Source organism: Hemitrygon akajei, chromosome 10, assembly GCF_048418815.1.
Source record: "Hemitrygon akajei chromosome 10, sHemAka1.3, whole genome shotgun sequence".
NCBI lineage: Eukaryota > Metazoa > Chordata > Chondrichthyes > Myliobatiformes > Dasyatidae > Hemitrygon > Hemitrygon akajei.
In genome coordinates this window covers 97,646,730-97,661,461 of record NC_133133.1, presented here as the reverse complement: position 1 = coordinate 97,661,461, position 14,732 = coordinate 97,646,730, and the positions used below count along the sequence as shown (strand labels likewise).

General features: G+C 44.2%; 2 protein-coding genes and 1 pseudogene across 3 annotated transcripts in view; 2 read left to right on the top strand and 1 right to left on the bottom strand.

Annotated features, from left to right (window-relative positions):
• LOC140734008 (uncharacterized) overlaps nt 1-7,606 on the bottom strand; it is a 34,284-nt pseudogene extending 26,678 nt beyond the window's left edge.
• Nucleotides 1-14,732, top strand: part of LOC140734552 (probable G-protein coupled receptor 174) — a 245,617-nt gene that overhangs the window by 129,703 nt on the left and 101,182 nt on the right. The gene's annotated exons all lie outside the window — the stretch shown is intronic.
• On the top strand, nt 11,434-12,263 carry LOC140734007 (modulator of apoptosis 1-like). Its single transcript, XM_073057586.1, has 2 exons — nt 11,434-11,599; nt 11,704-12,263. The coding sequence occupies exons 1-2, from the start codon at nt 11,434-11,436 to the stop codon at nt 12,261-12,263; spliced, it is 726 nt and encodes a 241-aa protein (XP_072913687.1).

Genomic DNA, 14,732 nt, shown 5'->3' with positions numbered 1-14,732 from the left:
TATACCATGGCCAAAACAAGGATTTTCTTGCATTTTCATCAAAGAAAAATTAGGAAGATTTTGAAAGGATGTTTACTTCTAAGTTAAGGAAACATACTTACAATTTACAATGCAGGCATCCATTGAACAACCATTATGGTACAACCATAATAATTAGTAATTCATGAAGTAAAACTATCCGCTATCCACTAGTCTGTTTTCATACAGGACTGCAACATTGATGTACTGTGGAGAATGTGCATAGCTAATGCAATATAATGAAACAACAGTTTGTTTCTCTCTCTCTGCCCATCACTCTGCCCGTTCTCCATCTCCCTCTGGTGCTCCCCCCTCCCCCTTTCTTTCTCCGGAGGCCTCCCGTCCCATGATCCTTTCTCTTCTCCAGCTCTGTATCACTTTTGCCAATCACCTTTCGTCATCCCACCCCCTCCGGTCTTCTCCTATCATTTCGCATTTCCCCCTCCCCCCACTACTTTCAAATCTCTTACTATCTTTCCTTTCAGTTAGTCCTGACGAAGGGTCTCGGCTCGAAACATCGACAGTGCTTCTCCTTATAGATGCTGCCTGGCCTGCTGCGTTCCACCAGCATTTTGTGTGTGTAGTTTGTTTCAGACATTTTGTATTGAACAGACTAAGAGAAATGTTGGAAGAATATTCTTGCATTGTGAAAAATATAATGGATCTGTTTTCAAGATAATGTGTGAAATGTGAAGAATGCCTTTTCAAAACAAGTGTTTTGTATGCAGCAGCATAAACGTGTATTTGAACCGTTGCAACATAATTGGATTACAATATAGATGCTGACCTTTCATAATATAAGTCTAGGTAGTCGTCAATTAATGCTGTAATATATGCAGTTTTATCAACACATTGATGCACACAGACCCCATTCTTTCTATTTAATATTTCAGGATCTGGGCATCCCTGGCAAAGCTAGCCTTGTAATATGGAACAGTAAAGTGTAGGAACACCACAAAAAATAAATAAATTAAATCCAAATTTATCTGATCAGTGTTTCCGATGTAACCAAGAAATTGGTACTTTTTTACATTCTACTTGGTCTTGTTCTAAAATGCATCCTTTTTGGACAAATTTAAGAGTTTTATTGGAACAAATTATTGGAACACAACTTCCACATAATCCAATATTATTTTTATTAGGCGAAATTGAAGGGATAAAATCGAAACCCAAATTGAATAAATATCAGAAAGAATTTATAAAAATTGCACTGGCAGTAGCCAAAAAGGCTATTGCAGTTACTTGGAAATCGGATGCATACTTAAGTATAGATCGTTGGAAGAATGAAATTTCCAGCTGTATTCCACTTGAAAAAATTACTTATAATTTAAGAGATAAATATGAAACATTTTTGAAAATTTGGCACCCTTATTTACAAAAGACAGGATTAAATATATAGGTGCTCCGAAGATAAAATAATTGGTTATTTGGGGAAAGAAAGAAATATATATACTAAAGTTATTACGAACTCCGTGGAGCATGTGGGGATCTTCCGATATCCAGGCACTCTTTCTTTCTTTCTTTTTCTATAGGGATGTTAGGGGGGAGGGGCTAAGGGGAGGGAGGAAGGGTATTCTTTTTTTTTCTTTCTGTAATTATCTGAAAACTCAATAAAAAAAGTTTTTTTAAAAAAAAGTAAAGTGTAGGAACCTATCATGTCTGTCCCGACCATGGTGTGTATCTGCCTGCAATGGTCTATATACCTCTGTTCTCTGCCTGGAGATGTACCTATCTAAATACTTCTTTAATATTGCTATTACAACTGTATCTACCATCTCCCCTAACAGTGTGTTCCAGGCACCTACCACACTTGGTTTTAAAAAAAAGATAACAGTTTAAAACATTACATAGACTCCACTATTCTAAAGAAAAGTTGCATAGCTTCTACCCAGATGTTTTGTCAGTTTGTAATAGATGTAAATCTGTGAACTGTAACTTGTCACATTCATTCTGGTCCTGTTGTAAGCTTTATGCATACTGGAAAAGTATTTTTCACTGTTTCTCTGAGGCTTTTGGGAAGCAGTGGGAACCAGACCCGCTCATAGCCATCCTTGGGGCAACAAGCTCCTTATCTTCAGCCAATATGTATGAAAAAATGGCTGTATTATTTGGAATGGTGATTGCTAAGAAGTTAATCCTGCAAATGTGGAAAATGGACTCTGTGCCTACGTATGATCTGTGGCTGAGAGAACTGGCAAACACTTTACTTTTGGAGAGACTGAGACTATGTAATGAGGACAGAGGGGACATCTTTGAAAGGATATGAGGCCCCGTATTGGACTTTCTTATGGGGTGAGGACTGAAGTTTTTTGGTGCGGTGTACCTCTGCTGTGTATGTTTACTTTTTGCCTTTATATTTTTTTTCTCTTTTGCTGCACAATATTTAATTTGATTTTGCTATGGTTGTGGTTTTTGTGGATGTGCTGTATATTTTTGTTCGTTAGTTTTTTTTTGTTAGATTTTTCCAAGTCTGTTCACATAAAACAATAAAATATACAATAAAAAAAGATACCTCATAAAACTCCTTTGAACACTCCCCCTTTTGCCTTAAATATATTGTATCCAATACTTGACACTTCTACCATCTACCCTACCTATACCTCTCATAATTTTATTTACTTTCAGTGGGAGAACATTTTAGGAACAATAATCATAACTCTCTAACTGTTCAGATAGTCATAGATAAAGATAAAAGTATACCTCAAGGAAGGTGCTAAATTTGGGAAAGGTTAATTACAATAGTATTACGCAGGAGTTGGGGAGAGTGATTGAGAGTAGCCATTATTGGTAGATCCATTTTTGACATTTGGGATTCATTTAAAAACCAGCTGATCAGAGCTCAGGAATGGCATGTTCCAGTAAGGAGAAAAGACAAGGATGGCATGGTATGGGAACCTAGGATGACAAAGGATGTTGCCAACTTAGTCAAAAAGAAAAAAAAGAAAACATATGTAAGGTTTAGGAAGCCAAAATTTCACAGGTTTTTAAGGAATATTAATGAAGCATGAGAAATTTAAACAGGGAATCAGATGGGCTAAAAGGGCCCATGAAATATCTTTGGCAAGTACAATTAGAGAATCCTAAGGCATTTTAAACATATTAAAATCAAAAAGGTGATTAGGGAGAGGATGGAACCACTCAAGGAGAAAAGAGGCAATTTATGCCTGAAGCCAGAAGAAGTGGGCAATATATTTTGAAAATATTATTCACCAAGGACAGGGACATGGAGGATACTGAGTTCAGAGAGAGTTCTGCTGCATATTGATATCTAGAAAAAACACATGTTGGATCTCTTGAAGAATATTAAGGTGAATGGGTCACTGGAGCTTCATGGGATTTATTTTAGGTTATTGAGAGATGCAAGGCAGGAGATTGGTAAGGCTTTAACAGAGACCATTGTATCTTCTTAGCCACAGGTGAGGTCCCAGAGGACTGCAGAATAGCCAATTATTGTTCCTTTGTTCAAGAAGAGTTGATGAGATTGTGGTGGAGGCGGATACGATAGGGTATTGTAAGAGACTTCTGGATAGGTACATGGAGCTTAGAAAAATAGAAGGCTATGGGTAACCCTAGGTAATTTCTCAGGTAAGGACATGTTCGGCTCAGCTTTGTGGGCAGAAGGGCCTGTATTGTGCTGTTGGTTTTCCATGTTTCTAGTTTCTGTGAGACACACCAAGAAATTATAGGCTGGTGAGTCTGACATCATACAGTATAGAAATTATCTGAACAGATTTTTAGGGATAAGATTTATTCACATGGACATATTAGCGATATTCACTATGTTATTGTGCATGGGAGATTATCTTTACAAACTTGTTTCTTTGAGGTTATGAAGTTCATTGATTAATATATGGCAAATGGATATTATATACCTGCTATGCAATACTGTTCTTAGTTTATGTTTCTATTGAAACAAAAGACCAACTCCGCCCGGTGTGAAAGAGAAAAAGAAACAGAAACAAAACTTGTAAACCCAACCCCCACCCCCTCCCTCACAGAAAAAAACTACGACAAAAGCAACAAATCCCCCAATCCGTCCCCTGCAGAGAAACAGCAATAATTAGCAACAAAATCCCCAACCACACCCCCCACACACAAAGAACAGATCACACACCAGCCAATCGGCACAAGAAAGAAAACACCTAAGGACTGAAGGAGACCAGTATAAAGTAGAATCCAATAATCACTTGAATCTCAGATTATTGAAATTCAACAGTATCTCTGTAGAGGTTTGTTGCCTGTTTGGTGACAATGCAATAAATGTTTGTGCTCCTTTCTAGTGCTTGTACTGGGCCCATGACAGGTCATCCAATATGTTAATACTCTGGAATTTACTCGCCACTTCTTATCCTCCAATGTCATCTGGCATATGTTCATCCTCCTTTCCCTTCCTGAAGTCAACCATCAACTCTTCAGTCTTATTGATGTTGAGTGAATCACTCAATCAGGGATCCCATCATGACCTGTCATTCATCCAACAAAAGTGGTGCCAGGTGTGTATGGCAGGGAGCTAAGCATGCAGCTTTCAGGTCACCTATGCTGATCATAGAAACATAAAAAACCTACAGCACAATACAGGCCCTTTGGCCCACAAAGCTGTGCCGAACACATCCCTACCTTAGAACTACCGAGGCTTTACCCATACCCCTCTATTTTTCTAAGCTCCATGTAGCCATCCAGGAGTCTTTTAAAAGACCCTATTGTTTCCGCCTCCATTACCGCCACCAGCAGCCCATTCCACGCACTCACCACTCTCTGCGTAAGAAACTTACCCCTGACATCTCCTCTGTACCTACTTCCCAGCACCTTAAAACTATGCCTTCTCATGCCAGCCATTTCAGCCCTGGGAAAAAGCCTCCGACTATCCACACGATCAATGTCTCTCATTATCTTGTACACCTATATCAGGTCACCTCTCATCCTCCATCGCTCCATGGAGAAAAGGCTGAGTTCACTCAACCTATTCTCAAGGGGGAAATCCCCACTAACCAGGTGATCCAGGTCACCTATGCTGATGGTGATCAAGGGGAAGATCCTCATAGACCAAGGACTGCCAGTGAGGATCTCAAGTTTCAGTTGCAGAGGGACATATGACGACCTAGGTCCTGAAGCCCATTGATCAGTTTGGTTGAGAACATCCTAGAAAGCTCCTCTGCTTCATCTTCTGTTTAATCATATCTTGTTAGACAGTAACTTTACTCAACAGACTGGCAGTGATCTATGTGAAAATTGTACCACTCAGATCCAATTTAAACCTTCTCCCTCTCACCTTTATTACCACTTGTTAAACTGCCCTTCACCATAGTTGAGAAGCTGAGAAACAGGCCTATCAGCCCACCAACTCTATCCTGACCATTATGCCTACCTACAGTCTAGTAATTCCATATCCCTCCATGCTCTGCTCATTCAAACACCTATCCAGTTGCTTCTTAGATGTTATTACTGTTGCTTGCTCCACCAACTTCTCTGGCAACTCATTCCAGATAGCATCTCATCTCTGTTCAAAGCATGTACTTGTCACATAAAATTCTATTGTATTTCTTTTTTGCCATAAGAAAATAAATCTCGAGGTAGTAAATAGTAACACATACGCACTTTGATAAAAAGTTTACTTTGAACTTTGAAATTCATAATGGCCATTTTCACTTATGTTCCTAAATCCTTCTGTTCCATTACACACCCTAGTGATCTATTGTGACCATGTAATATACTAATCTGTTCAGCAACACTCCCTACGGTGCTATCATTTGCTGTGTAGATTCAGCCCCAGTTTAACTTCCCAAAATGCTCTACCTTGCACACTTTCTGAATTGATCTATATCCTGTTGTAAACTTAGACAGCTTTCATACTGTCCACTGCACCACCAACGTTAAGGTCATCTGAAAAATTTTGCTACGTGGCAACCACATCCTCATCTAAATCTCAACCAAAGTAAGATTGGTGGAGGAGCAGGCTGTGTTAAGAAACAAGTAGGCTGCAGAAGGACCTACACAGATTAAGGAGAATGGGCAAGGCAGTGGCAAATGAAACACAATGTTGGAAAATGCATGGTCATGCACTTCGGCAGTAGAAATAACTGCAGACATTTTCTAAATGGTGAGAAAATCCAAAAAATTGATATACACAGGGACTTGGAGTCCTCATGCAGAACACCCTAAAAGTTAACTTGCAGGTAGAGGCAGTGGTGAGGAAGGCAAATACAATGTTAGAATTAATTTCATGAGGTCCAGAATACAAGAGCAGGGGTGTGATGTTGAAGCTCTATAAGGCACTGGTGAGGCCTCACGTTGAGTATTGTGAACAGTTTGGGCTCCTCATCTCAGAAAAGACATGCTGTCATTGGAGAGGGTCCAGAGGAGGTTCACAAGGATGACTCCAGGAATGGAAGGGTTATCATATGAGGAACGTTTGATGGCTCAGGGTCTATACTCACTGTAATTTAGAAGGATGGGGGGGGGGGGTGGGGATCTTACTGAAACCTTTTGAATGTTGAAAGGTCTAGGCAGAGTAGATGTGGAAAGAATGTTTCCCATGGTGGAGGAGTCTAAGACAAGAGGGTACAGCCTCAGGATAGAGGGGTGTCCATTTAAAGCAGAGGTGTGCAGAAATTTCTTTAGCCAGAGGGTAGTGAATCTGTGGAATTCGTTACTGTTTGTTTTTAGGTGTTTTTTAGGTAACACCTAATTTGTTTTTAGGTGTGGAGACTAAGTCTTTGGGGTATTTAAGGCAGAGCTTGATCGGTTCAGAATTGGACATGGCATCAAAGGTTATGAGGAGAAGGCTGGGGAGTGGGGCTGAGGAGGGTTAAAAAATAGATCAGCCATGATTGAATGGCAGAGCAGACCCAATGGGCCAAATGGCCTAATTCTACTCCTATGTCTTCTGGTTTAAATCGTTAGTATATCTAACAAACAACAGAGGATCCAGCACTGTTCACTTTGACAGATCACAGATAACAGGCTTCCAGTCTGAAAAACAAATCTTCACTACCACCCTCTGGACTCCTTCCACCAAGCTATCTAATCTCGCCTACCATGCAGGAGCTTCTCAAAGACCTGGGTAACTTACCTCCTGGCCATCAAAAATCTCAAATTTGTGAGAGAGAATTTCCTGCACACAAAGCCCTAATCAGATCTTGTCTTTTCTGTCTGTCAGAATCTCTTTCTCACCATTGATGTCAGGCTTATCCCTGCTGCCCTTCTCAAAGGGACAACATAAGGTATCCTCCAGTCCTCAGGGACCTCACCCATGGCTGATGAAGTCTCTTTCGGTGCCCCAACACTCTCCTTTCTTACTTCCCATAACATCCAAGGATACAGCTGGTCAGGTGCTGGGATTTATGCACATTTTCTGTATGTGTTTCAAGTTCTCTAACACCTCTTTCTTCAGGATGTTGATGTGCTCTAGGATATCACTGTTGTCTCCTCTGAATTCACGTACTTCCATGTCCGTCTTTACAGTAAATACAGACAAAAAATAGTCCTTTTAGACATTGTACATTTCCTGTACCTCCACACATATTACCTTCTGGAATCTCTTCAATCCTGGTGAAGATTTCTCACGGAACTGTTGGGTAGGGAGCTCCATGGTTTAGCATCAGTGTGGTTGAACAAACAATGTTATACTTTCAAATGATGACAGAACATAGCAGAGCACAGGAACAGGCCCTTCAGCCTGTGGAGTTGAGCCAAGCTAATGCCTAATTACGCTAACCTATTATAACTGCAGATGGCCTATATTCCTCCATTCCTTGCCTATTCATAAAACCTTAAGACCATAAGACACAGGAACAGAATTAGGCCATTTGGCCCATCAAGTCTGTTCCACCCCAATCTCCTGCTTTCTGCCTGTATCCCTTCATGCCCTGACCAATCAAGAATCTGACAACCACTGCCTAAGTAAACATGCAGACTTGCCCTCCACAGCTACCTGTGGCAACAAACTCCACAGATTCACCACTCTCTGGTGAATAAAATTTCTCCTTATCTCCATTCTAAAAGGATGCCCCTCTATTCTGAGGCTGTGTTCTCGGGTCTTAGACTCTCCCACAATAGGAAACATCCTCTCCACATCCACTCTATCAATGCCTTTCACCATTCGATAGGTTTCAATTAGGTCACCGGTCATTCTTCTGAATTCCAGTGAATACAGGCCCAGAGCTATCAAATGCTCTTCATATGAGAAGCCGTTCAAATCTGGAATAATTTTCATAAACCTCCTTAGAAACCACTCCCATTTTAGCACATCCTTTTTATGACAAGAAGCCCAAAACTGCTCACAGTACTCCATTTGAAGCCTTCCTAGTGATTTATAAAATCTTAATATTACATCCTTGCTTTTATATTCAAGTCCTCTTGAAATGAATGCTAACATTGCATTTGCCTTCCTCACCACAGACTCAGCCTGCAAACTAATCTTTAGGGGAATCCCTTTGGACCTAAGTTTTTTTGTATTGTTTCTCTATTTAGAAAATAGTCAACCCTTTCATTTCTTCTACCAAAATGCATGACCATAAACTTCCCGACATTGTATTCTATCTGCCACTTCTTTGCCCATTCCCTTAATTTGCTTAAGTCCTTCAGTAGTCTCTCTACTTTCACAAAACTCTCTCCCCTTCCACCAATCTTCATATTGTCTGTAAACTTTGTAACAAAGCCATTAATTCCATTATGCAATCATTAACATATAAAGTAAAAAGAAGCAGTCCCAACATAGATCCCTATGGGACACCACTGGTCACCAACAGCCACCCAGAAAAGGCTCCCTTTATTCCTACTCTTTGCCTCCTGCCTATCAGCCACTGCTTTATCCACACAGGGATCTTCCCTGTAATACCATGGGCATGTAGCTGTTTAAGCAACCTCATGTGTGGCATCCTGTCAAAGACCTTCTGAAAATCCAAGTACACAACATCCACTGAATCTCCATTGTCTATCCTGCTTGTTATTTCTTCAAAGGATTCCAACAAATTTGTGAGGCAAGATTTTCCCTTGAAGAAGCCATGTTGACGATGGCCTGTTTTATCATGTGCCTCCAAATTCCCCGAAACCACATCATTAACAATCGACTCCAAGATCTTCCCAACCACAGAGTTCAGACTAACTGGCCAATATTTACTTTTTTCTGCCTCTCTCCCTTCTTGAAGATTGGAGAGATGTTTCAATTTTCTAGTCTCTTGCAACCATTCCAGAATCTAGTGAATCTTGAAAGATCATTACTACTGCCTCCACAATCTCTTCAGCTACCTCTTTCAGAACTCTGAGATGTACTCCATCCGGTCCAGGTGACTTATCTACCTTCAAACTTATCAGTTTTCCATGAAACCTTCTGCCTTGTAATGGTAACTTCACACACTTCATGACTCCTGACACCTGGAACTTCCACCATACTGCTAAAATCTTCCACAGTGAAGACTGACACAAAATACTTATTCAGTTCATCCGCCATTTCATTGCCCCTCTCCAGCATCATTTCCAGTGGTCCAATATCCACCTTCGCCTCTCTTTTACACTTTATGTATGTGAAGAAACTTTTGGTATCCTCTTTAATATTATTCACTAGATTACTTTTGTATTCTATCTTTACCATAACAATTTTTTAGTTACCTTCTGCTGGTTTTTGAAAGCTTCCCAATCCTCTAATTTCCCGCTGATTTTTGATGTATTCCATGGCTTCTCTTTGGCTTTCATGGTGGCTTTGACTTCTCCTGTTAGCAGCGAATACTTGCCTTTAGAATACTTCTTCGTCTTTGGGATGTTAGATCCTGTTCTTTCCAAATTGCTTCCAGTAATTCCAGCCATTGCTGCTTTACTGTCAACCCTGCCAGTGTTCTTTCCCAGTCAATTCTGGCCAACTCTGTAATTCCCTTTACTCAGTCGGTCAATAGGTATAATTTAATGTCAGAGAAATGTATACAATATACAACCTGAAATTCTTTTTCTTCACAAACATCCACAAAAACAGAGAATGCCCCGAAGAATGAATGACAGTTAAATGTTAGAACCCCAATGCCCTCCCAGCTCCCCCTCCCATGCATAAGCAGCAGCAAACCAATGATCCCCCTCCCCTACCAGCAAAAAAGCATCAGCACCCCCCAACAAGCACACAAATGTGTAGCAAAGCATCAATAAAGACACAGACTTGCAGTACCCCAAAGACTGCCCAGTATTTGACATACCACAGGCTCACTCTCTCTCCCTAATAAGGGAAAAAGAAGTGTCTCCATTTCACAGCAAGAGGGGAGACATAACAAAACACCTCGCTAATTTATGGCGATAAAAATCTGTTGTGTCGCTCTGTTGTGACTCAGGTCTTTGGGCACGCAGCCAGCTCACTGCTTCCAGTCTTCTATGTACTCCCACAACATATCAGGTGGCAGCACTGAACTGGAATCCACCCGTCTCCAGGGCCATGAAAATCCAACACCCTGAAGGCCCACTAGTCTTCCAAGCCACATCCTTGGCATATCGTTTTCGATATCGTGGCCGGTCTTGAGGCCCTGAGAGCAGGTCCCATTTCCGCAAGGAACTGAAGTCAGAGTGTAACTCCTGGTCAGGGTCTTCAAAAGAACCTTGTGTAAGGGGTTTCTTATGTTACTGCGTATGTTAATCAAAATGGCTTCTTGGTTAAGTAAAAGTAGGAATACTTCTTTGTTATGGTAACTGGTGAGAGAGTGCTTTCTGTCGCAGATTGTTTGGGTTATAATTATTGATAATGAGAATTGTATTCATTTGTTAAGCAATTGGGATAGATGTTATTCTTTCTTGTGGGTCTATGAACTGTCGTTGCACGGACTTTTGGGAGTTAGAGGGGAGATCGCGAGGAAGGGCGGATGGTGCTGGATGCACTCTGGTCGATCACCGAGGTTGGTCCCAGGCGCGGATCGTGGAGGTCGGAGAAGATCAAATAGTGGACCGAAGACTTTGATGGTTGAGCTCCAACGATTATGCACTAATTGACTGAACCCTGACAAGTTCTGGCACCTTTTCTTTCCTTTCTTTTCTTTCATATATATTGTATCGCTATTAATCACTTAGTTCTAGTAAGATTTATAAAGTGTATTGTGTAAACGTGCATGGTGTGCGGTTTGATATTGGTGTGCGAGTTTGTATTAGTGTGCATTTCACAGCATCCACATATACGGGAGGCGCGGTTTGGCGGGAGGACGAATCTTCCCCTAGACGTACACCAGCCGATCCCATGAGCATTACATTTGTGGGGTGCTCGCCCCGGATTGAATTTTCGGTAAGCTGTGTAAATCGCGCACGTTCAGTAGTGCGGAGATAGATCGAGATAAGATTGTAAACTGGTGCAAGTTAGAGGATGTACCGGTGAATTATGCGTGCGTGTTAAGCGGGGTGGATTTCCGCATTTCGGAAGGTGTGTTAGTGCGGGGGTTGAGTTTGGTCAAAGGTATGGGGCAGATAGAACTGGTGGTTAGAAGGTTTGGTAAAGAGGTGGAGGCTAGCTGGGTGTTGGTTCGTATGAGTGCTGACCTCATGACGTTGGAACTGCCAGCGATGGTCAGTGTCCAGGGGAAGGCGGGGCCGTGGGGCCTCCACACCCTCCCGGAGGACGAAGGTGAGGAGACACCAAAGGAGGAGCTAGATGTGACCCTGGGGAGGTGCCAGTCACCAGTAAGGGGGAGTCGGAGTGGGAAGGCTTGGCCAGGCCCGACCCCCCAGCTGGAGGGGAGGCCTCTGAGCTGGCAGCCGCCCTTAACTCCCTGGTGAGAGGGGCCGAGAGGCCACGGCCGAAGCTGGGGGTTTTCTCAGGAGCCACGCCTACTGGGGACGGGGAGGTTGGCTATGATAACTGGATCGAAAACACGTCCCTGTTGTTAGAGGCATGGCCAGGCTCAGATGAGGAAAAGAGACAGCGATTGTTGGGCAGTTTGAGGGGCGGGGCGGCCAGAGTCGTCCAGGAGCTGAAAGCTGAACAGCCCTTGGCTTCATTGGAGGAGTATTTACAAGTTTTGGAGGGAGCGTTTGGGATGTCAGGGTATCCCTGTCTGCTTTTAGCAGAGTTTCACCACATGGAGCAAGAGAGAGGGGAAAAGCTCTCAGAATACATATTTCGGCCGGAGAGAATGCTTACTGGGTTGCGGCGCCAGGGGGTAGTGAAGGCACACGAAGTGGCAAGGCTGAGGATGAGTCAGATATTTAGTGGTTCCCTGGAGGAGGACAAGGTGGCATGGAGTCTCCGACTGTCCTATAAAAAGAGCCCCTGTCCATCATTCAGGTAGCTGATTAGAGAGGTGTGGGAGGAAGAGAGCGCGTTGGGCCGAGAAAGGGGCTCGGGCCGCCAGGAGTGATCCTCAGCAGTACAGAAAGTGGAGGCTGGGTTGAGGACTGAGAAACCCAAGGGGTTCCAGGGGAGTAGGGACCCCCCCGTTTGAGGGGATGGACAGGGAGAGTAGTGGGCTGGGAGTGGCGGGAGTCCCGGGAGAGGAGGGGCAGTGGGTAGCAGGTGCTATATCTGTAGGAAAGAGGAGCATTTCCAGTGGGAATGTGAGTGGCCAAGGGTGTGCTACAGCTGTGGGGAAGAGGGACACTTTTGGAGGGATTGTGAGAGACAAGGCACCCCATGGAGGGCAAGCCCCCGGGCGACTAAGAAGGGAGAGGTGTAGGGAAACTTGGGAGAGACTCAGTGAGGGAACAGACTGGAGTCTGTGGAGGAACACGATCCCAGAAATCAGCCAGGGGACCACTGAAAGCCCAAGCCTTTATTCCGGCTGGGCTGGTGGGACCCCGTTCCAGTGTGTGCCTACGGATAGACAGAGTTCATGTAAAAGCCATCCTCGATACAGGATCGCAGGTTACCTTATTGTACCGGTCGTTCTACGACAAATATCTAAAGCACTTGCCAGTAACATCATTTGACGCCCTGGAGATTTGGGTGAGATTTGGATAAGTGAGGGTGATTATCCGTACGATGGGTACCTGTCAGTGAGATTGGAATTCTCGGAGGGTGATGTGGGAGTGTCTGAAGCTATTGAGACGTTGGTGTTGGTTTGTCCGGACCCGATGGAAACAGGTGGTGCTGCCCTTCTGGTGGGGACTAACTCCCCCCTTGTGCGACGGCTCCTGGGAGCCTGTAAGGAGAAGGCGGGAGAGAACTTTCTGGAGACCCTCTTGGGTCTCAGTGTTTCAGGCAGTGTTCAAAGAAGTGGGTGACCCAAGGGCTGGATCCTGAGTGCAAACAAGGGGAGGTGGCACTAGTGATAGGGACCTCCAGATTCCCTGGAGTGTCGACGGGCGAAGCCCTGTTAGTAGGAAGATCTCGAGGGGGAGACACGATTTCCAGCGGGGGTGCTGGTGAGGCCCGAAGTGCAGAGGCCAGTGGTGGTACATGCGAGGCCGATAGTCGTGAGTGTCAGGAACACTACGGAGAGAGAGATCACCTTTAAGAGAGGGATGCGGTTGGCGCATTTGTTCCCGGTGACGGTAATGTCTAGCGCCCCTGTGAGGCCTGCTATGAGGGAAGGATTGGTAAACAGAGGAAAGCTGACCGCTGTGGCTTTTAACTTTGGGGATTCTCATGTGTCACTGGAGTGGAAACACAGGCTGGTGGAGAAGATGTTGAAACTAGAAGATGTCGTTTCTCTTGGTGAGTTTGATGTGGGCTGCTCCAAGAGCACTCGCCATACCATCCGAGTGACTGAGGACACCCCGTTCAGAGAGAGGTCACGGCAACTGGCCCCTGCAGATGTGGAAGACGTGCGGCAGCACATGTGCAAGTTGAAGGAAGCTGGAATCATCACTGAGTCCCAAAGCCCCCATGTGTCCCCAATAGTAGTGGCCCGGAAGAAGAACGGAAGGGTACACACGTGTGTGGACTATAGGACTCTGAACCGGCGCACTGTCCCTGACCAGTATACCGTCCCGAGGGTCGAAGACGTGCTGGCCTGTCTGAGTGGAGCAAAGTGGTTCAGAGTTCTGGACTTGAGGAGTGGATATTACCAGATCCCGATGAGTGAGGCTGATAAAGAGAAGACGGCCTTTATCTGCCCACTGGGGTTCTTTCAGTTCGAACGAATGCCCCAAGGCATATCGGGGCCTCAGCCACCTTCCAGAGGCTCATGGAGAGGACTGTGGGGGATATGAACCTGCTCAAGGTGTTGGTGTATCTGGATGATCTGATAGTGTTTGGATCTACTTTGGAGGAACATGAGGAGAGGCTGCTGAAGGTGTTAACCTGGCTTAAGGAGGAAGGGTTGAAACTTTCCCTGCACAAATGCCAGTTCTGTAAGCCGCCATTCAGCTATGTTGGCTACATAATTTCATGAGAGGGAGTGGCTACGGATCCGGCTAAGTTAGACACAGTGACAACCTGGCTGAGACCCCAGAAGGTGAGCGCCCTACACACGTTTTTGGGGTTCTGTGGGTATTACCGGCGATTTATGAAAGGATACACTAAAATGAGACACCTGTTGAACCAGCCATTGTGTGGCTATCCACCTGTGGGGAAGAAAAGGAAGGGGGACCGAGGGCAGGAAGCAGGAGGATACTGGAACCCAGCGGAGCCTTTTGGATCGAGATGGGATGATCAATGTGAGGAAGCGTTCCAATCTCTGAAGAGGGCGTTGACCCAGGTCCCGGTGTTGGTTTTTGCCAATCCCCGGAAGCCGTATGTGCTGCACACTGATGTCAGCCAAGAGGGTCTAGGGGCTGTCCTGTTCCAGGATCAGGGCAACGCATTGAGACCGGTGGTG

Bases quoted from the DNA above. Each gene is read 5' to 3' on its own strand.
- LOC140734007 (XM_073057586.1), top strand. From the start codon at position 11,434: ATGGGGCAGATAGAACTGGTGGTTAGAAGGTTTGGTAAAGAGGTGGAG. The intron at 11,600-11,703 runs GTGAGGAGACAC...CCGACCCCCCAG, and splicing joins CACCCTCCCGGAGGACGAAG to CTGGAGGGGAGGCCTCTGAG.